This window comes from Salarias fasciatus, chromosome 15, assembly GCF_902148845.1.
Source record: "Salarias fasciatus chromosome 15, fSalaFa1.1, whole genome shotgun sequence".
Taxonomy (NCBI): Eukaryota; Metazoa; Chordata; class Actinopteri; order Blenniiformes; family Blenniidae; genus Salarias; species Salarias fasciatus.
In genome coordinates this window covers 25,702,390-25,725,232 of record NC_043759.1, presented here as the reverse complement: position 1 = coordinate 25,725,232, position 22,843 = coordinate 25,702,390, and the positions used below count along the sequence as shown (strand labels likewise).

At 46.6% G+C, this 22,843-nt stretch overlaps 2 protein-coding genes across 2 annotated transcripts; both read right to left on the bottom strand.

Annotated features, from left to right (window-relative positions):
* Positions 1-2,199: 2,199 nt before the first annotated feature.
* On the bottom strand, positions 2,200-5,209 carry slc35f1 (solute carrier family 35 member F1). Its single transcript, XM_030110149.1, has 8 exons — positions 5,035-5,209; positions 4,491-4,666; positions 3,836-3,963; positions 3,181-3,337; positions 2,943-3,099; positions 2,755-2,807; positions 2,527-2,681; positions 2,200-2,447 (listed from the first exon to the last, which is right to left on the bottom strand). Exons 1-8 carry the CDS (start codon positions 5,127-5,129, stop codon positions 2,211-2,213), a joined length of 1,158 nt encoding a protein of 385 aa, XP_029966009.1. The 5' UTR covers positions 5,130-5,209; the 3' UTR covers positions 2,200-2,210.
* Positions 5,210-7,282: 2,073 nt separating this feature from the next.
* Positions 7,283-8,940, bottom strand: nus1 (NUS1 dehydrodolichyl diphosphate synthase subunit). The gene is made up of 5 exons (XM_030110233.1): positions 8,436-8,940; positions 8,012-8,143; positions 7,736-7,888; positions 7,555-7,654; positions 7,283-7,475 (listed from the first exon to the last, which is right to left on the bottom strand). The coding sequence occupies exons 1-5, from the start codon at positions 8,821-8,823 to the stop codon at positions 7,385-7,387; spliced, it is 864 nt and encodes a 287-aa protein (XP_029966093.1). The 5' UTR covers positions 8,824-8,940; the 3' UTR covers positions 7,283-7,384.
* Between the last annotated feature and the right edge of the window lie 13,903 nt (positions 8,941-22,843).

The following is a 22,843-nucleotide window of genomic DNA, read 5'->3' as shown; positions in this document are numbered from 1 at the left end:
TTAAAAAAAACATCAAACATCGTGCAATAATGAACTGTGTTAATAGCTTTATTGGTGACTAAAACAGGTTCTCAGTGTATTTCTCTATTTTTGAATTCAGTACCAAAAAAATGAAGGTTTTAGTTTTGAGAATTTACATCAATGAGTATTGAGTTAAGCAATAAATCAAATTAGATTAACAAGGAAACTGCATCAATGTGCTTCTTATTTTAATAAAACAAAAGATATTATGACAGTAACTTAAAATTTGGGATAACATCATTATTAAACAGATCAGGGAGGCCGTGCGTCCCAATCACCCTCTCCAGGTCTCACTGTCGCTGTCTATGTGGGCGTTGAAGTCCCCCAGTAGAACAATGGAGTCCCCAGAGGGAGCAGTGTCCAGCACTGTTCGGTCCGTAAACCAAGACAGCAGTGAGGCACCTATCCCCCGACCTGAAGGTGCAGGGATGTGACCCTTTTGTTCATTGGGGAGAACTCCAACGCATGGCGGCTGAGCCGTGGCGCTATAAGCAGAACCACACCACCTCGCCACATCTCACCACGGGCAACGCCAGAGGAGTGCAGAGTCCAGCCCTTCTCCAGAGACTGTGTTCCAGAGCCCAGGCTGTGTGTGGAGGTGAGCCCAACGATATCGAGCCAGTACCTCTCAACCCTTATCTATACAACTATCTAACCATCTTCAAAGCGCTGAGTTTCCACCAGTTGTCTGACATATGCTGCTGTATATCAATAAAGGTTGGTGAATGTCATCAGCAGCAGCTGGCCGCCCTGATCGACGCTCACTGCACAGCCTCACGTCAAAAACCAAATCTGACACGTAGTTCTGACAAAGACACTTTATTTACTGTAAGTCACATCGTCGTCGACACGTTGACAGGAAGTCCAACGTCCTCCGTCAAACTAAATACAAAAGACTGTAAAAGATGGTAGTTCAGCAGGAACTCAGGCGGGAGGAGACAGAGGTCGTCTGCAGTGACCTGGAAGTGCTTCTCCAGGACACACCGCCGCACCGCACGCCGCTCCAACACCTCAACCCTCCACACACTGAGAACCGAGAGTCCGCTCAGAACAGTCCGCTCCACTCTGGAGAGAAGCGTCCGGCTGCAGCGCCGCAGATCTCCAGATCTCCAGATCAGACATTCACAGACAGGAAGCAGGAAATGAGGCCGGTCAGCCGGACGGAGACAGAAGGCCCGTCCTCCGGGAATCGATCCCCGATCAGCACAGCGGCTGCCTTGGCTTAACGAGCAGAAATCTCTGCAAAATGAACTGTAAAGCTACCCTGGTCTGTTTCTGCGTCTGAAGGCGACCGGAGACGTTCCAGCTGAAGGAACCTTAACGCCACAGAGAGTCTGCAGCCTTTATGGTCCAATTTTCAAGGTTTTCCAGCAAAGGTTCTTTTTTTCGGAGCCACAGAACATGATAATGATCTGAAATAAATAAAGAAATATATACAAAAAAGATTTTCAAGAAAGAAAGCAAGAAATAAGGTTGCATTGATGAAGCGTCACGGGCAGGATTTATATTTTAATACACTTGCAGCTGTTGTGGCCATTTTTAAATCCGTTCTCTCATGAATGTTCCTGTTTTAACTGGGCTGATTTAGAATCTTTATCTATTTTAGCTGAGAGTTTCCGAATGGCTCGAGTGGTTTTAATTGTACGAGCATTTTTAATCTCATTTTCTTTCCCTTTTTCTATTTCTCCTTTTATCTTTTTAATCTCTTTTTCCTCTTTCTTTTACTTTTTTCAGTTTTTCCTTCTTCTTTTCTTTTCCTCGTGTAAAGCCTGACTGAGATGTTTCACCTTCTTCAGCTGCTTTTATTCCTGATATTAGACCTTTTTTTTCAAACCAGTGTGTAATTCATAGGAAATCCATTAAAATCCACAAAGCGGTGTTTCCTGGGAGATCTGTGTGGACCTGCTGCCGAGGACGGGAGCGTCTCTCTGAGGACCGGCGTCTCTGACTCGTATCAAAAGACGAAACCGAACCACGACACTGAATATGTACAGGAGACGACGGAGGGCTCTGCTCACGGTGAGCTGCCCCGCCGCCTCGGCTCGGAGCGTGTCTGTGTGTCGCTCTGCTGACCGGGGACGTACAGGAGGGGGGCGAGGGCGGCGAGGGGGGCGGTCCGGACCGTCCGTGGTCTCTGCGTCTCCGTCCTGCAGACTGCAGCTCGCTCCCAGGCCGGCGGCTCCCGGGTCCTAGGCCACCCGGACGGGGGGCTCGTCCCCCGGCTCGGTGCTCAGGCTGCTGTAGGTCACGGACGGCTCCAGGACCGCCGGGCCCGGCGGCGCCGGGCCGCCGGCCGCCGCCGGACCGCCGGCGTTCCTGAACTGCTTGTAGACCCGGGGGTCCTGGACCACGTAGGTGGAGGAGGAGGAGTAGAGCAGCAGGCCCAGAAGGATGACCAGGAGAGAGACCAGGTAGAGGCTGGAGAACTGGAACACACACACCATCACAGCTCAGCAGGACCCTCATCACGCAGTCCCACCAAACCCCCCCCCCCCCACCGCCTACCCTGTAGTGGAACAGGAACAGGCCGCAGAACAGGGTGTAGAGGTCAGAGGTCAGCAGGGACAGGTTGACGGAGGCGGCGCTCGTCCGTTTCATCACCACCGGCATGAAGCTGTACAGGCCGAACATGAAGGCGCTGAAGCCGACGTAGAGGAGGCCTGCGGAGGAGCCCAGGTCAGCTGACCCCATTCTGACCTGTGTGTGTGTGTGTGTGTGTGTGTGTGGTCTCACCTATCTGCCAGTCCCAGGAGACCTTCAGCAGCTCCTTGTGCTCCATGATGGCCCTGCAGCAGAAACACACGCTGTAGAGGCGAGGCGGCTCTAAACGCCGCTGCCGCCGCCGCCGCCACCGCCACCCGGCTCCAGGCTTCTGGAGACGGGAGCAGGGAAGACGGACTGGAACGCAGAGACAGACTCACAGCTGGATGCCGCTGAAGAAGGACCCGAAGAGTCCCATCATGCCCAGGAACTCCACGCGGCTCAGGTTCTTCACGATGAACTCCTGGCAGACGTTGGAGATCCCGTAGAGCGTGGCTCCGCCCAGAACCAGGAGGTTCCCCGTCAGCTGCTGCTCTCCTGGACGCCGGACGAGCAGGACGGTTCAGAGACCGGCCGCACTGACAGGGTGTGTGTGTGTGTGAGTGTGTGTGTACTTGCCGAGGCCCTGGCGGCCCAGCAGGACGTCGGCTCCCACCATGACGCCGACGCCCAGCAGACACAGTCCTGCTCCCACGCAGTGGACCGCCTTGAATCTGACCAGCAGGAAGAACCAGGACAGCAGCAGGACCACGGGGAGGACGAAGCAGTCCAGCAGCTGGGGGGACGGGGGGACGGGGGGGGGGAGACGGGACACCGGGACTGAACACAGGGTTGAAGGCCATCCAATGCATAATAGCCTCAGTCATCAGCTCAGAGTTTATGCTGATGGCCGCGGCCTAAAAACATCTGGACTGCTGTTTTCAGTGCTGCTGTGGAGGAAGCATCGCAGTTCTTCTTCTCCACACAGCTTTGGTTCTGACAGACTGTCTCCACTGATGCGTTACTCTGATTTATTTGCCGTAGCTCTGTGAAATGCTCGATAGCTTCCTCCACGTTTCATTCTGTGTTGGTGGAGGCAACAATGAAGCAATAACGAAGGAAAAACCTCATTTCAAAATGTCTGATCCCCCACAGAATGCGCGTTACGGCTCAGTCGAACGCTGCTGCTGCTGCTGCTGCTGCTGCTGCTGCTGCTGCTGCTGCTGCTGCTGCTGCTGCGTGAAAACCAAACAGACCGCCGGAAACCGAACGGAAGCAGTGGAGAAGCAGGAACCTGCACGCTGGACAGCGTGGTGAACTGGAAGGACTTCAGCACCAGGTAGTTCCCCTCAATGTCCACCAGGCCCAGGATCAGGTACTTCCACCAGCGCTGCTTCAGGATGGCCAGGAGGTTCCCCTCACCTGGAGGGAGGGAGAGAGGGAGGGGGGGGGGAGAGAGAGAGAGAGAGAGAGAGAGGGAGAGGAGGGAGAGAGAGAGAGAGAGGGGGGAGAGAGGGGAGAAAAGAGAGGGAGAGAGAGAGAGGGAGAGAGAGGGGGGAGGGAGGGAGAGAGAGAGGGGGGGAGAGGGAGGGGGGAGGGGGGGAGAGGGGGGGAGAGAGGGGGAGAGAGGGAGAGGGAGGGGGGGAGAGAGAGGGGGGGAGAGGGGGGAGGGAGAGAGGGAGAGAGAGGAGGGGGGAGAGAGAGAGAGAGAGGGGAGAGAGAGAGGGACAGAGAGAGAGGGGGAGAGAGAGGGGGGGAGACAGGAGAGAGAGAGAGAGGGAGAGAGAGGGGGAGAGAGAGAGAGAGGGAGAGAGAGAGGGAGAGAGAGAGAGATCACCAATGATTGAAAAGAAGAAGAAAGAAAGCAAAGATCACATCAACACACACACACACACACACACACACACACACACACACACACACACACACACACACACGGCTGTACGTACCTTGCCGGACTGCCAGCGTGGTGGTGTAGACCAGGAACAGCAGGATGTAGTTGAGGAAGCTCTGGAACAGCGGCGTGTTGGCGTGGAAGTCATGAGCCAGGTACTTGCTGGTCAGACCGATGGCACAGATCAGCAGGGACAGGACCTGGCCCAGGGCCAGGGTCACCAGCAGGTCCCTGCAGGGCACACACACACACACACACACACACACACACACACACACACACACACACACACACACACACACACACACACACACACCACAGGAGGTGGATGGAGATCAGTGGATGGAGCTCGCGGGTCAGGTGTGGAGGTGTGGGTTATGCAAATGAGCAGTGAGAGGTGTGTCGAGATGACAGGACCGGGACCTGGACCGGGACCTGGACCGGGACCTGGACCGGGACCTGGACCGGGACCTGGACCGCGCCGAGGCTGCAGGAACGCCCCGGATCCCTCCTCACGCGCGCACTGCAGTGTGTGGACGCGACGTGCGCATCTGTTGCGCGCGTCGCTCGCTCCCCGCCGCTGCGGACGGTACCGGTACCTGGAGAAGAGCCTCCTGATCCGCTGCTGCAGGCTCGGAGCCGGGCTGCCGGAACCTCTGGGGACGCTCTCCACTGTCGACACCACAGAAATCATCCTTCTACACGGCCGCCGCGCGCACGCGCATGATGCTGCGAGGAGTACCGGAGGAGGAAGAGGAGGAGGAGGAGGAGGAGGAGGAGGAGGAGGAGGAGGAGGAGGAGCAGGGCCGGGGCAGGAGCAGGTGTGAGGGGCAGCGGGGCGCTGCAGAGCCTCCGGTGGTCCGTGGCCGTGCGGCAGCAGCGGGCAGCTCGGCTCGCGGTGTCCGCCCCCCTTTGACGCCTCGGATCCGAGTGCACCGCCGCAGCCTGCCGCTGGGCGTCGCTGTTTCACCGGATGAGGCGCAGACCCGGAGACGCGGGACGGTCCTCTGGTCTGAGGATGCTACACTTGATGAACAAGCTGATTTTGCTTGATTTTCTCCAGTTAAATAAAGTAATAAACACCTAGAATGTAAAATATTTTTAAGGATTTATTATGGGTTGTTTCAGGCTCACCATTCGGAAGAACTGATCTTCATGAGGTCAAAGGTCATCAGCGCTTGATATTAACATTAATGCTTGTCAGACCGTGCCAGACAAGAAAATAAGCCCATCAACTCGATCAGTGTTTTTTTTAATCCCACATTTTTAATGATTTGTACTGAAGCACTTTGATTTCACATGAAAAACAATTAAAATAGGCCCCTTTTTCTAAACTAATGAGATAATTACTTTGAAATTATAAGAAAAATGAATAAAAAAAAGGGTCTGTTTTTCTGAATTAACCAGATAATTATCTGGTAATTATAAAAAAAAAAATTAATAATTAAAAAAGTGGCTGTTTTCCTGAATTAATAAGACAACTATTGCATTATTCCAATTTTATGAAAAAATAAAAATTAATGGGAGAGCAGCAGGGTAAACCTGCCATTTCTCCCACTCACAAGATAATTATTCTGTTAATTCAGAAAGGCAGAGTTCATTTTTATTCTTCCATGTGAATACGACACGCTTCTGTAGATTTATTTTACATTCTTACCACATTTGCCCGTTTAAATCTCAGTCACGGGTTAACTGGATTAATGAACTGTAAGTTATATTAGAGAATGGTAATATAAATAAATATAAACATCCTGAAAACAGAAGTCCCAATATTTGCAACTGTATGAACATTTTAAAGACAAGAAGGAAAGAACAGGAGAGAGAAATATACACAACATCTTTAAACTATACTGACAGTGATGTGCAGCAGGCAGGGTTTCCTGGGCTGTGCTGTATTTTACATGACTAGCTTTCACAGTGGATCCTTACTCTGATTACTGAGAGGTCATCTGGGTCATGGTCCGGGGGAAGAAACTGGCTCTGGGTCTGCTGGGTTTAGTGTGCAGTGCTCTGTAATGGCTAGCAGATGGGAGGAGTCTGTGTGTGGGCTGCGAAAATTCAGGTAGAGGCTTCGGATGGAGGGCAGGTCGGTAGAAATGGAGGAATATTTTCTGATACATGGAAACTGAGGGAGAACGTGGTTCTGCTGGGGATTGAACCCAGGTCCTTCTGCGTGTGACCACTACACCACAGAAACCTAGATCAAAATGACTTTTACACATGATAGAAAAGACATGTAGTGTGCTGTAAGTTAATACAGCAAACACATTCATTTACTCAACGAGGAACTGATTGATCGATAATTCAAGTTACTCATGCTTTTTACACCAGAAATGTTTTTTACACCAGTGCAAATAAGAACAACTAAACGTCAATCATGACGCTTCAGTAGAGGGAAAAGATTTGTGCAGCAGTTTAAAATGTTAATGTGAAGGCCTGATTATAGGATTAACTACAAAGCTTTATTTTACACAGTTTTAAACGACAGAGTAAACAACGTGACATTTAATAGACTAATATCCTGAAAATGAGGCGAGAACAAGTCTTAACTCTGAAGAGTAAAGTTGAAAAAGAAAGAAGAAAAAAGGGAAGTGATCTGTTTAAATCAAATCTATGTGTGTATTGAAATATGGTAAATAACTGGATGAAAGGAACAATTAAATTACAAATCTGACAATAAAAATGCTGGATCAAAGTTAGTAAACTGAAAACCCTCCAATCCTCCTCCCATGGAGCATTTCGTTCCTATAAAAACCACAGTGGACAGTTTGAAAAAAATCAGCGGGAATTTAATGGGTTAAAATCCTGAAAACATTGGTGGGATTGGTTTTTATGATTCACATTGAAGTTGAAAAAAAAAAAACAACGTGGGAGCAATATATTTTAATAACAGTTATATTTCTATTGAAATGTGATACACAACAACGTGTACGACGTGGAGCCCAGGCCTCACTGTCCCAGCCGCTGCTGGCAGCAGCTGTAGCGCTGCAGCGCCGCCAGCAGCTCCTCGTACGCCAGGTTCCTGTGGGACGGCAGGGAGCTGTGGACAGACGGACAGACAGACCGTCAGGACAGACAGGGGAGGCGGTGGCGTCCCGGGACAGGAAGCTGCGGCTTACATGAACTCGGAGAGTCTGATGTGCCAGGGCAGGAAGCCCAGCGTGCTGTTCACCGGGCCCAGCTTCAGCACCAGCTCGGGGTCCGGGATGTTCTTCGATTCTGAAACAAGACGATGAGGGAATCAGCGGATTAAAACCTGGAACTCAAAGACGAGATCCCGGCAGGGAAGCTCCTCGTCACCTCTGAGGAGGACGTCCAGCGACGACACGCTGATGTCTTTGGAGCTGCTCTGCTTGTTCTCCACCGAGCGGCAGAGCTGCTGGGCGGCCTGCACGATGCTCTGCTTCCCGTCTGCAGGGCACAGCACCTTCAGAGTGGGCCTGCAGGACACGACTGACACACACACACACACACACACAGTCACACACAGTCACAACTCCTCCTGATGGGTAGAAGTGCAGTCTGAATTCATCCAGGAGAGACGGAGCAGGTGCAGCTGCTGGGCTCCAGGCTCACCTTTGTTCTGATAACTGTTGATGCTGCTGCTGAGGAAATCCACCCCGTACCTGGATCCGTCCACGCCCAGCAGCTCCTGCTGCTGACGGACGATCTCCTCCAGCAGGCGAGAGTTATTCTTCCGGAAGAACCCTCCGGAAAGAGGACGACAGGGTAAAGCACTCACAGCAAAGCCCAGACACCATGAACAGGTTAAACATGCTCTTCTCCTCAGACCTGCACCAGATCTATTTCTGAATGAACAGTAACAGTTCAGAGCTGTGCAGAAGAAAATCAACCAGTATCCAAAGACCCAGACTGATCATTCAAATCACAGTCAAGTCACTTGTTGCTTCGTTTTGAGACACGGATCAGTTGTGTGGATTGTGACTGATCCTGACAGGTACTGCCAGGGAGCCTCCAGAGCCTGCACGGAGCGTCTTACCCTGGTTGTCATACACGCTGACATAGGAGATGCCCACCGCCATGCACCACACCACCAGGTTGGCCAGGTCCGTGTAGCTGTGCTCCTCCTCCGCCACCAGCAAGCCGATGTGGACCGGCAGCTTCTCCAGAGCCTGGCCGTCAGCGAGCCACCGCGAGCGGCGAGCCTCCGTGGGGTCTCCGCCGAGCAGCCCCAGCGTCTTCTGGTGGCCCGGGAAGCCGGTCGCGGCTCCCGGCACGGTGAGGGCGGCCACGGCGCGCTCCCACAGCCGGCTCGTCGGGCTCGGAAGGCGGGGACGGAGCCAGGACAGCAGCGCCGTGTGGACGTGGAGCAGGAGATGCAGCAGCCGCCATAAGAAGGCGTAGAGCGGCGCCGTCAGCGCCTCCATGGTGTCCGCGGAGCCCCTCGGCTCGGAGACTTTATATCAGATGTTCTATTTACAGTCACTTTAGAATCACATCCGCCTCCAGCTCACCCTGCCTGCCGCCATCTTGCTTTCCCCCTGGCAACCTCTGACCTCTGAACCCCACCGTGACGTGCGCGGAGCCCCGTGATTGGTTAAAGCTAGAGTGACGTAAAGTGTGGCCGCCATATTGGATGAGGACCACGTATCCAGTACATTCATTCATATCGATCTATGATATCGACCTATTATGAAGCCCTACGTGTTAAGACCTATTATTTTTTTAACCATGGTAAGCGACAACCACCACCACACCTTGCACAAAAACACGAGGTAAAGTGGGGTTTGTTCAAGTGGAGTGAAATCAAGACCAAAAGGTTTGGGAATTAAAAAAAAAAAGTGATTGAAAAACATTAAATTTGAAACTAAATGCTCAAGCGTTGCTCTTTGATTAAAAAGAAAAAAACACTGATTTCAAAATAAAAACAAGTGCACGAAAAGATTTCTCAACTTACAAATAATTTTGATTAGCCGTGGAATTCTTTAATATATTTAAAGTTATATTTTTTCGGTTGCAGGTTTTCATATTGAGGTCTTACTTTTTCTCATTCAAATCCTTTTTCTTTCTTTTAAGACATTTTCACCTTCAAAACTCTCTTTCACTTTCAGATCACACTTTTTCAGGTTCACACCTTTTGGCCCCTCTCCAACTGTGCATTCAGGTAAATTCAACTGGTAGGAACTCAGAACATAACTCAACAGACAGCAATACAAGCACCACAGCAAAGCTGAGAGCAAAGGGAGAACCGGGTTTATTACTTTGTAGATTATAAGACATCCTAATTACAGACTGTGGGATTGCATTGGTAACACTGTTTTATCAACATCTACTAGTTAAATTGAATTTTGAACAAAAAACCTAAAAATGAATACATTTCCTCTCTGTTTTTAAACAGAATATACCTGCAGTTCAGGTGTTATGGGGACTGTAACTATGCTTGTAAATCATTTCCCAATACTGTCATACCTGTCTATGAAAGGCTAATAATTTGATGTTGAAGTAGTCACTTCTGAGGAACAGATTAATGCCTCTTAACTTAATAAAAATGTGATTTGGGATGTGAAACCTTAGCTAATTAATTTTAATCGTGCCATTAATATATTCTATATCATTGGCTTTCAGACCTCCTTCCTCATAACCTTGAATCATATTTCTTTTCCTAATGTAGTGCGTTTTCCTTTTCCAAATATAGTTAAAATTAGCTTGGTTTATAGATTTTATTGCATTCTTGGAAACTGACATTGAATAGGCTGAACTGATGAATCTGGAAAAACATTCCATGTTTTGTGAGGAATATTCAAGCAATGAGATTCAAGTACGACTTGCATTTTTCTAATGTGTTCCAAATGTTGAGGTTTTCTAAAGTGTTAACGTTTTTAATGATGTGCATACCCAGATACTTAACAGTTGATTTAACAGGGATATTATGAATTGTTGCCAGAGAAGAATCATGGATTGGTAATAATTCTCATTTATTATTGTTTAGTTTTAATCCAGAGGCCTTCGAGAATAACTGTATTGTTTTGAGAACTTTGGGGATTTATTCGCTGTTCTACCATACAAATATTACATGCCACACACCACATAGAAGAAAAAGAAAAGAGGGGAAGAAATGAGAGTTTTTCTTTGGTTGCAACAAATGTCTGGAGCCATTTTTCTTTGTCAGGGTGGATGTGATGCTCAAAAAATAAGTGTTTTGTTGGGATTACTTTATTGTTTGTTTTCCTCCTGTGGCAGAGGCGTTTTTCTTTATCTGGTTGATTATCAGGAGACAGATGGAAGTGCATAATGCATAATTGCAGACATGCTGTTCTCCAAATGGACACAGGGGGGCAGCACCCTCTAGATAGCGTCATTCGGGAACCCTTTCAGCGGCGCAGAGCAACAAACGCTCATAATCCGATGATGGAGCAGCAGTCGTTCTGCGTCGCTGATTTCTGTGTAATACATTTGTAATATTTACAGGTCAGTAAATATTTTGTATGTAATCACGGATGTTGATAAAGTAATATGAATTCCTGGCGATATGTGTTTAGTGAAGCAAAAGTGAGTAAAGAGTCTGAACAGTTTAATTTGAAGGAAATGGCGGCCGCCGTCCGCAGTCACGTGTTCTTGGTTTGTTCATTTGTGGCTCCGGAGCATTTGAGGTTTATTTCTGTGTGTGTAAACCAGTTGTTGTGTAACAGTGTTCAGAAGACACGACGTTAATGTTAAAGTTCATGCTGAAGATAAGTTATGGCCTCAATGGGATTCTGTTCGCGGAATCTGGCGCCAATTGAGAAGGCAGCCATGTTTATTCTTGTTTTGGGTGTTCAGGTAACTGCAAACAGGTTATTTCTGTTTTATGAAGTTAACTCCAGGCACATGTTGTGAGCTCCAGGGTTAGGTAGGCAGGCTGACACCCCAATGACAATTTACACGTGGAGGCAGGTAAGTGCCTGCTTAATCTAACAAAATCAAGATAGTAAGACTCCATTAAAAAAGTTCGAGCAATAATTTAACAGCAGTCCCAAGACTCTAGCAATTAACTTTATATCTCATGATAACAGCGCGCATTCCTTGTTTATGTTCTAGATGCAAAATGAGTGAGACAATGACAGTTCGGCACAGCGCATCCACAGAGCCAGTCCTTCCTTTTGTATCATTCACTTACAAAAGTACGAACGATTTTTTTTCCTTTCCTTTGCTGAAGATCCGGTAGCTCAGGTGCCGGTCTCCCATCATTCAAAATTTGATGTTTTTCTTCCAAAGAAAGACTTGCAAATTGTTTAAATCTCTCTAACGATGTGTTCCTGCTGGTGAGCCGCCATCTAGCTGGAGAGCGAAGTATCACTTCACTAATTCTCCGTGAATGAATGTAGAGCATTGGCAAAGCACAGTAACGTAAAAAAAAGCAGCGTAGCGATCTGCCTTTTTACATAAATTATTTTTATTTGGTGAAACTGATTGCGCATGCACGAACACACACCGTTGCCATGATATGACAGACAAAGGCAGAGCAGCACTGTGCCTTCAGGAGAGGCTGTGGCTTTGCAAGGGTGACCTATTTGTGCAGATATTCTTCCTGGCCAGGAGGAGGCGGTGTTGAGTCATTTTTATTGGGCTGTGAAAAAGCACTAAATGCCTTCAAACCGAGGGGTACTCTATATCGGACTATATCGGGCATTATAATTTGGAAAATTAGGGATGCTAAAAATGAATCGATTATCGATTAAATGTTTGCATATACCGTATTCAATCATCAATCCGTTTCATTGATGAAACAGACAAGTGCCCAGGGTTTACAGATTAAAAAAAAGTTTTGAATTGAGTTTTACTTGAAACTTATCTTCAGTGAACTCTGAGTTGAAACTGCCTGTTTGGTGTCTTAAATAGTGGAAACAAACGGAAGAAGATAACTTTACTGTTTTTGTTCCAGGTGCTTGTTAACCCCCGACCGTGTGACCAACATCAAGCACCGAGGGAGGAAGAGCCTTGCTGCCCTGTGTGTTCTGCCATCAGACTTCCTCCCACCAGGAGGAGCTGGACTGACACATCTTCACCGGTAGGGCTGAGGCCATATGCTTCTTTCCTGATTCGATTTAAATTGAAATTCTTCAATTCCCAGCTCCGAGGAGGGAAAAACAAATTGCTGAACAAAAAAAAATTTCGATTTTACAATTATTGAACCAAAAATCTAGATACTCATGTGACTCCATGTTTGTCTCACCCTTATTAACAGGACATCCCACCACGGTGCTGGAGCTCCTGGTTGAGGAGGAGCTCAGGTTTCCATTGGAGAGGCCCAGGTCTGAACCCAGCAGCCTTCCAGAGGAGGCTCATCCCTCTTTCTTTTGTGGCCACACGTCACAAAGTGTGTGTGAGTCTGACCAGAGGAAGCCCCAAGGAGTGCTCCCCCTTCAGCTGTGGTGTGTGTGGGCGGCGCTACAGGGAGCCACGGTTCCCCAAGAACCACATGAGCACCCATGCTGCACCATCAAAACCTGAAGCACCCCATGACCATCAACGGGGTCGTTCAGGAGCCTCCATCGCAGCCTGTGCTGCCGTGTTTGAAATGTGCTTGGCTTGTGGCTTCCCTCTTCCCTATTCCACAGCAGCTTGGTCCAACACAGCCAAGCACCTGACCATGAGGTGGACCTGGATGACCAGAGGCCAGGTGGTGCTGCAGAGTCCCAGCAGCCATCCCTCCAGGGCCTGGGTCTGAAGCCCTCTGGTCCTGACTGAGACCTGCCTGAGAGATCCTCCAGATGGATTCCTCACCTCGACCCCTTCGCCAGCTACCAGGCCTGACAGCTCGCTACCACGGGGAAGGTAGCCGTCCCAGCGAGGCAGGCCAAACAACAACGCCTGAAAGCCAGCAGACGGAGTGAGTCTGAGGAGGAACCATCTGGAGGGACCAAGCACCAGCGTCACCAGCAGCCTGTGGCAGAAACACCAGCGCCACAGGGCAGGTCTCCACGGCAGGAATCCTGTAGAAGCAGGATCCTCACACCCAGAAACTCAATGATCCTTCATTAATCCTAGAACTATTGTCAAAGTGTGCTCCATGTTCTAAATACTCCTCTAACTTGTTATTTTCAGGTGACGCCTCCTACCAGTGTCCGCACTGCAGCCACTCCACAGCTCGGAGGTGCAGCGCCACCAGGACCAGCTGCCTGAAGAGACCCCACAAGACCGGGGCTCTCAGGCTCCACAGGCAGACCCCCGGCCCTGGACCCTCCACCCGGCAAAAGGCGGCGCTCTCACTGCCGGTGTCCGGCCCCTGCTCCACCAGAACGGGCCAAGAAGGCTCCTGTGAGGCGACCCCGTGCCCCTCAGCCCCCTGCTCCCCCTGTCCCTGCACCTGGACAGGGGTACAGGTGTGGCATACCGGGAGCAGGGAGCAGCTATTTTGTGCATTTTTTCTGAGTGTGTTTGATTTTCCTCCCAGGAGGCGGAGCTTCACTGTTCCAACGGTTACTGGGCCAATTCCACCTGCAGAGAGACCCAGGTGTTTAATTCCCTGAGCAGCACCATGAGCGTCCTGACAGCAACAGCACTGCTGAAGGGAAAACACTGAGCCTGTTGTTGTTTGAGCTCTAAATATTGTTTATTTTTTGGTATTTGTGGTGACGGCGCTGCTTTCCAGCCGGAGTCATCATGACCTAACGAAAGTCCTCAGCCCCCTCCAGCTCTGCATGTGTCTTCTGTGCTCGTGCGGTTTTGCACGTTCACCTATGCTTTGGAATAAACATGTTTTTCTGCTGCGGTCCGGGAAGCAGGGTCAGGGTGACATGTTCGCATATCGTTATCTATAAGAGTTGCTCTGACACGTTCAGGAATGTGGGGGGAACTCTTTCGTCCTGCAAGATGTTGATGTCCGGTTACCATGACAATGGATGGGAGTAGGGACAGGTGGAGAAAGAGGAATGCGAGAACTCTTTTGCCTGGTCATCCTCCCTGGTTCATGAGAGATCTGGCCAATCTCGGAATGACACCAGGGGAGGGGTCTGACGGGATGAAAGACGGCTCGCGCTCGTAGCCTAGTCGGAGTCTTCCGTGGAGGTGTACACTCGCTCGGACTGATGCAGCAAAGAGTTTCCTGCCTGATCTGTTGGCTCCCCGGATCGTGCGTCGCGGTAAGAAACTATAACAATGTGTTGTTACGCTGCATATTGCTGTGTGACTGATACGCTGTGTTGCGGGGAATAAACTGACGCTTTTATTCTAGCATATCAGTGTCTGGTGTGTTCATTGTGTGCCGACCAAGACCGATCCTGTCTAAACATTCCACAAAACAGTATTGTAAATACTATTTGAGATATAAATATATATATTTTTTGGTATGTTTAATATTATTTGAACTCTAAATATTGTTTATTGTTTAGTAGTGATAATGTGATTTAATATATAAATGTTTATTTTTTGGTATTATAAATATTATTTGAGCTCTAAATATTTTTTTAGTTATGTAAATATTATTGTATATATATATATTGTTTATATTTTTAGTATTTTAAATGTTTGAGATCTAAATATTGTTTTTGTATAATTTTAATATTTTTTTGAGATGCAAATATTTCTTTTTTCATTATTGTGAGAAATATTTCAGCAATAACAAAGGCTTAAAGACTGTTAATTTTCTTTTCCTGGTCCATTTAATACCAGCTGTACTCTACATCCATTATCCACTTGACCATTAATTTTAAAATATCGGTCCCTATTGAGCAGAAACATGTTTTAAGAGTTCAAAGTTATTCTCTGTCAATATTTTCAACTCTATTTCCTGATTTCAATATCAAGCTGTGATAAAGTGGAGAGCTCATTTGCTGCCCTCGAGCAGCTTCACTAAGAAAACGGTCCAGAAGAGGATTAAATGCAATGCGAAGAAATCAACATTTACAGTGTATGCATACACAGAAGCTTGTAAAAGTATTGATAAGCCTTGAACTTTTCCACATTCTGTCACACTATAACCATTGATGTTTTGTTTTGTTTTTTTAATTAAGTTTCTGGTCCAAATACAAAATGCTACTTGTGGTGGAAAACTAGAACTACGCATCACCCTGAACACACTGTAAAGCATGGTGGAGGCAGCATCATGCTGTGGGGATTCTCTTGTTGCCCCCTGGCCACTGCGTGGGTCAGGGATGGGAGCGATGAGACGCTACCGCCGCTGTAGATTCGACAGGGATGCAGACAGTTTCAGCTGCTGTTTGTCTCGCCTGCAGGATTCAATGTGCAAATCAACAAGTGGCAAACTCATTCTGTCAGATTATGAGTTGAAACGGGGACGCTGGAACCAGTTATCCATGACGGTTGCTCCAGTCAGAGAGTCAATGTACACCGAGATGCTGAAGGACTGAAAACAGCAACTGAATGGATGATTGAATGACGAATGAATGAATGGTTTCTACAACAGAATAAGAAAATAAAAGATACACAAATAATCAACATTAATAAACAATCCCATACAACAGGATTAAAGTATAATCATTATCCACATGGTGCTGAGGCAATCAAAATACTGAACAAATCAGCCCTGGTAGCATCCCACATACACACAGCAGCCTAGCACAGCTGGCCGATTAGCATTAGCTTCACCTTGAGAGAACTGAATCTACATACAAAATGCTGCACACACACAGCGGCTAACACATGCTAATAAGGGCACACAACATTCGCCTGACATGAAAACTAACATGCTTTAAGAATTTAAAGGTGCATTAAGGAGTTTTTCAACCTTAAAAATACTTATTTTCCACCATAAATATGTTACACATTTTTAATAATGTGTACAATGTGCCCTGACATATTCACTGCAAGTACCGCTAACAGCGCTAAATTGTCACTTGAAAGTTGCAGTGCAGGTCCGGCACCAGCATTTTTTTGGGGAGAATTTGAAAGGAATGACGTAATGTGCGCTCCCACTGGCCTGATTTAGTTAGGTTTCGTTTTGTCCGCCATTACTCCGCCAGATGCTTAGTGAGCAACAACTGAGCAGGATCTTCCAGAAAGTCAGAACAGACTGGCTTCTAGCACTGCCACAGCTCCAGCACAGACTCCACCAGGGAGAAGAAACTTACATTTTACTTGAGCGCTACTAAAAGAGTGAGGAAGGAGTTCCTCTCTTCTGTGGATGCGAGCAACAGGCACAAGTTTTTCACTGAGCTGCATTACGTCCAAGGCCTGCAGGGGGCACTGTTTTGCATAAAAACGTGCAAACTCCTTAATGCACCTTTAAATCAAACTCTCTTCATGAGAGCAAGATCTCTGAACTAAATTACTAGCAGTCCCACTGGAAATAAGCTCCGCCCACAATTCAGTCTTGCTAGGACCCCATGGCTGTCCTAACGGGATGCCTGACTAAAAACAACAAAAGCATCGCTCACAAAACTAACAGGGAATTTGTGACACTCATTACGAATCCCTCTGCTTCACAATTAGCTGGCTTCAGTCAGAGCTCAACTCCATGTTCAAAAGACAGGATCTCCTCCTCGGAAAATACACAGCGAGCCACAGTCAATACTTGGCTGAAGCACTGGAACGTACACACCAAAAATGAACACATTTAAAGGACAATATTATGACTGTTCACATCTGAAATGACTGTCACAAACCCCCAAGACCGGTGAACAACCAGGGCAGGGACATCGACAGAGTGGACTCATACAGATTCCTGGGTGTTCACCTCAACAGTAAACTGGACTGGTCAGACCACAGCAAGGCGGTCTACAGGAAGGACCAGCGCAGAACTGTTAGAGGGAGGCAGACCACTCACAAAGTCCAAGGGACGAGTGAGTCCACTGCAGGACCTGAGAACGGACAGAACCAGGGACAGAGAAGCAGCGAGCTGGACCGTTACCAGGACCAGGTTCCTGTAGCTGAGCCTGCAGAACCTCAGACTCAACCTCCCAAGTCAGAAAGAGGCCAACATGCAGGTCAGAGGAACGGGAGCTGGGCAGAAGCCGAGTCCTCAGTGGAGACCTGGCGGCACAGGGCAGCAGGTTTAACGTTCTGCGACCCAGGGCGGTGAGTTAGAGTGAAGCGGAAACATCCGAAGAACAGAGTCCAGCGGGCCTGACGTGAATTCAGGCGCCTGGCAGAGCGCACATACTCTCTGTTTCATATATTTATTGGTGAGCAGACAAAAATATACTGTCACCGACAAGGAATCACATCAGCAAACCTCTGGCCTTTTGCTTTTTTTTAAGTTTTGAATGTAAAACAAAACAAAACTGAATAAGAGGAAAAAAACACATTTAAACAAAATATAATTTAAAATGTCCAACAAAATGTAATGTATAGAAAAAGTGACAAATATCACATGCTGACAATGATAAGTAGCTGCACAGAAATAACTAACCTATCATAAGAAACCCAAAGAAAGGGGGCGGGGGGGGGGGGGGGGGGGGGGGGACGGACTTAAGCCTAAATACTGACATAAAGGTCAAGAAATGGTTGCCACTTATTGTTAAATGTATTGACACTGCCCTGTCTGGAGGATCTCATTTTCTCTCCCTCAGAACAGAACCTCATCATCATCAGCCCAGGCTGTACTGGATGGGACTTCCAGTGGAGGAGGAGACGGCGTCTCGCCATCAGAGATCTAAATACCAGAACCGCTAACTGCACAGATGAAAACGTTCATCTGCAAGTCCAAACAGCTCTATGCTGCCCACTTGAAGGGACGGCCCGACTCCTGTGGATTTTTATTAAAAGAGCTACAGTGAACCGTTCTGTGAAGACACACAACACTCTGCTGTCACTGTCTGGGTGTGTGTTTTACACATTACTGCCCCAGACGGGTTTCAGTCGGGCCCTGCTCACTGTAGGCGATGCTCCCTCTGGTGGTGAAGCAGGGGAACAGCCTGTGGGGACGGGAATGCAGCTCTGGGGAATCAGACACGTTATGGGAGCAATGAAATAAAAGTAAAATAATAATAAGAAGAATAATATGGCTGGGTAGCTGATGTTTCCCTTACACATATGTGGAGAAATGTCAATTGGTTTCAAAAATATCTCTGATATAATGTCAAAGTAAGACCTGCAAACATTAGTGAGAGTCGGGCAGGTGAGAAACATGTGAGTGAGGTTACAGGGTGAAGCACCAAACCCAGCTCAGGCTCCCAGGCCTCCTTTGTTTTGGCAGTGAAAAACCCCTCATGTGGCTGAATCATACCATAGTTTGTAGAGATCAAACCTATTCAGAGGAGCGCACATATTCAAGGTCCTTATGGTCTGTCCACACCATGAAAGGCAGTTCGGCTCCCTCCAACCAGTGTGTCCATCCTCCAGGGTCAGCTTAGCCAGGAGCTCCCGACTCCCCATGTCGTAGTCGGGTTCTTCTGGACGACGAGAGAAAAAAGCACCAACGTTTGCCCTGCTTCATACTGACATCTTTACACAGACTCCTCGTCATCTTTATTCGTTTTTCAGCCACTTTTTGTCACTTTTTGCTCTCAACCTGCGCTGAGAGACAAACAACAACCATAAAACAGACATTTGTGGTTCGAGCCTGCCAACTAATTTTTGACAGAAGTGTTCTTGTCATTATAGCTGATATGTTTACATCAATACAGTCCAGAAATGGTTTCCATGTCCTCTAGAAAACATTCACTGTGGAATATAAAAGACATGGAAACTTATTTGAGTTGAAACTGTGTGTTTGGTGTTTGAAACAAACTGAAGAAGATAACTTTCCATTATTCGTGCAGGTACTTGTTAAACCCTGAACATGTGACCAACACCAAGCACCGCGGGAAGATGACCCCCTCCCTACCACCAGGAGGAAGAGCCTTGCTGTCCTGTGCCTTCTGCCACAGCACTTTTTCTCACCAGGATGAGTTGGACCGTCACGTCTTCACAGGTTTTCTCTGATGCCAATTTGATTTAAATTGCCTCCTTCAAGTCTGACCTTTTTATTTTATTTATTTTCTTAGTTTGCTTTAACTCCAGACTTGTGAAAAAGTTTGATAATGATGTCTAAGTATTGTCAAAGTGTGCTCCATGTTCTTAATATTCCTCTAACTTGTTGTTTTCAGGTGACGCCTCCTGCCAGTGTCCGCACTGCAGCCACTCTGCAGCTCGGAGGTGCAGCGCCACCAGGACCAGCTGCCTGAAGAGACCCCCGCAAGACCGGGGCTCTCAGGCTCCACAGGCAGACCCCCGGCCCTGGACCCTCCACCCGGCAAAAGGCGGCGCTCTCACTGCCGGCGTCCGGCCTCTGCTCCACCAGAACGGGCCAAGTAGGCTCCTGTGAGGCGACCCCGTGCCCCTCAGCCCCCTGCTCCCCCTGTCCCTGCACCTGGACAGGGTACAGGTGTGGCATGCTGGGAGCCCAGCCCCCACCCCCAGCCCCGGAGCACCCGCCCCTCCAGGAGCAGGTATGTACTGGATGATCTGCTGCTCATCAGGCCACTGCAGAGATGAAGCTTCTCTCACTTTGACTCACTGCTCATTCTGTTGTTTTGTGTGTTTTTTCTGAGTGTTTGATTTTCCTCCCAGGAGGCGGAGCTGCGCTGTTCCTACTCCCACCTGGAGGCCCCCTGCAGAGAGAGCCAGCTGCCAAATTCCCTGAGGAGCACCAAGGGAAACCACTGAGCCCGTTTTTGACATACAAATACTGTTTATTAAATAATGATTCTCGTTTAGTATATTCAATCAGGGCCGTTTCAAGCTTCATGGGGGCCCTAGGCAAGATGTTGTTTGGGGGCCCCTATTTTTTCAGACTGTAATGAAGAGATTCCTAACCCTTTAGATGGTCTACTAAGCCGAGGCTACAGTTAAAATCAAACGTCTTAATAGTTGAGCCACTCAGACAAGTTAAACCGATAAGACTATAATACAAGGAAAATCATCCTCTATATGTCAATAAATAAAACAGATTGAGAATTTATAAAAGAAAAAAACATTTACTTTAAATAATAAAACATAGCAAATCAACATGTATTTTAAAGTTCATCAATCAAAACAAACCACCGCTTAAAATAATACTTAACACGACAGTCTCACACTCCGCACAACAGCTAATAACACACTATTCACAATAACAGTCACAGTGTATTGCGTTCAAAATGTCTGCTTTCTAGCTTTCTGCCATCTTCTTTTCTGGGAAACGTAAAAACAAAACTGATCTGAAATGGCCCTCTGCTATATCAGTTCTGAATGAATCAGAGAAAACTGATGGCCACTGGCAGGTCAGCTGGATCAAAAACAGACAGCTGACCATGTAAATGTGCAGCTGATGCTTCCTGGGCAGAAAGAGGTTCTGAAGTAAGTGATTGTTCTGGAGTTTCTGGACAGAAGGAGGTTCGGAGGCATTTGATGGCCCCGGGGCTTCCAGGTCAGGATGTTCAGACGATCTCTCAGGCTCGATGTCTGGAGCGCCAAAATATTTTAGAATTGCTCCTGCAACGACAAAGCTCATGGGGTTATCAAGCAAAAAATAGATCCTGAGTACATATTCTATTTTATTATTACAGCGTTGTTGCAGTAATGCAGAAAATTAAAATGATCTGTCTTTAAACTAAACATTGTGATGTACAGTGTCCCTTTAAAGTTTGTACCCAGTTACAAAGTTGCCACTTTTAAGAGTTTTCTGCATTAGTTTACCAATTGTACTAAATTAATAAAACTAAGACAAATGAACCACTGCCATAACAGTCTAAAATAAGAAGAAAACACCATGCCTAGTATTTATAGATCACACTCATTGAACACATTACTTGTATTTGTTTTTATTGGTTTGATATTGTTTTATTGGTTTTAAATTATGTACTTATTTTTATTCATATACTTTAATTATTTTGGAGCGCACTTTGGTCACTGTATGTGTTGTAAAGGGCTCTATTAAATAAATGTTGATTGATTGATCGATTAAAAAACAGACCTTTAAAAGAGTTCTTTAAATTAAAAACAAAAAAGTGGCACAGTTTTAATTAGAGTCCTATACAATACACTCTAAACTTAGTAAATTAATTCTAACTAATCATAAAATAAAGTGTAAAATATGTGAGAGACAACTTCCACACAGAGCAGACTGCTACAACAACATGCCTCCTTTCCTTATAATCTGAATGAACGGCTCTACGGTCCGGAGTCAGCCAATCATTCCCATGGCAAGACAGGCCAGCTTTCATGAGACAAAGCTTAAAGCTGAGTTTGTGACGAACAGATAATAGCAGACAGCAAGCTAACATTTATCCAACACTAGATAGTGCAACAAATAAACAAACTTGCAAAAAAAAAAAAAAAAAAAAAAAAAAAAAAAACAAGTTTCACCTCGACCTCTGCAGCCCACATCACCAGCAATTGACTTACCTTTATCCTTTGAACGTTTTTCTTCCTCAGTCTTCTTTTTTTCCGCGCCGCTGGGCTTTCTTTTTGATACCATTATGGTTTGTTTTGTTAATCCACTCGCTAATGACGGGTAGCTGTCAATCATTCCCATCGTACCTGTCGGCGGCCGCTACGTGACGTCACTTGCTGTGTAACAGAGCGGTCCAACAGACTAATAATGCCACAAATCATTGCAGTTTATTTTTATTTATATCCAACGTTTATTTTTAAGCATATTAGAGGTGTAATAAACACAAGAGCTAGCTACAGATAAAAAAAGGACATTTTAATTTTCCTCAGAAGGGGTTGAACATGCAGCTTTGGGGCCCCCTGGTGGCTTGGGGGCCCTAGGCATTCGCCTAGTTGGCCTATAGGAAGAAACGGCCCTGTATTCAATATTTATAGTTTAGTACCTTAAATAATTCTGGCTTTGTATTGTAAATATGGTTTATAGTTTAGTACAGTAAATATTTGTGTCACATTGTTTGAGATGCAAATAGTGTTATTGTTGATATTGATATGTAAATATGTTATTGTAAACTTTTGGGATATATTATTTAAGTATTGTAGATATATTTAAAAAATAATTTAGTATTGTAAATATTTTATAGTAGTAAATATTTAATATCGTCAGTATTGTTTGAGATGCATGTAGTTTTAATATTGTAAACATTGAGACATTGTTTTAGAATTATATTCATTGTAAATATTGATATGTTTGCTGTAAATTTTGTTTTGAGACATTATGAGAAACATTTCTGCCATTAAATAAAGACCGAATGTCCGTTCTTTGTCTCTTCCTGGTCCATTTAATACCAGCTGTACTCTACATCCATTCTTCTTTTGTCCATTAATTTTGATTTGTCCCTATTGAACATGAACATTTGTTATGAGTTCAAAGTTACTGTTGATAAATAGAATTCTAGATTTCAATACAAATATCAGGCTGTGATAAAATGAATATAAAGGTAATTTAAGCTCATTTGACATTGTTGTCAGAGACGAAAATGAGTCAAAAATAGGAAAAATCATTTAAAGAGTGGGATGTCTTCTTCAGTGATCCCAGGAAACGTTGCTGCCATCTAGTGTCCCTAAAGCAGAAGACAGCCTGGCACAGTGGGGACA

Excerpts from the sequence above, each read along its gene's own strand:
- slc35f1 (XM_030110149.1), bottom strand. The coding sequence starts at position 5,129 with ATGATTTCTGTGGTGTCGACAGTGGAGAGCGTCCCCAGAGGTTCCGGC. Across the intron at positions 3,964-4,490 it reads CACGCTGGCAGTCCGGCAAG|GTGAGGGGAACCTCCTGGCC; the intron begins GTACGTACAGCC and ends CCCTCCCTCCAG. Across the intron at positions 3,338-3,835 it reads CCACGCTGTCCAGCGTGCAG|CTGCTGGACTGCTTCGTCCT; the intron begins GTTCCTGCTTCT and ends CCGTCCCCCCAG.
- nus1 (XM_030110233.1), bottom strand. The coding sequence starts at position 8,823 with ATGGAGGCGCTGACGGCGCCGCTCTACGCCTTCTTATGGCGGCTGCTG. Across the intron at positions 7,889-8,011 it reads CAACAGTTATCAGAACAAAG|TCGTGTCCTGCAGGCCCACT; the intron begins GTGAGCCTGGAG and ends TGTGTGTGTCAG. Across the intron at positions 7,655-7,735 it reads GCTGGACGTCCTCCTCAGAG|AATCGAAGAACATCCCGGAC; the intron begins GTGACGAGGAGC and ends GTCTTGTTTCAG.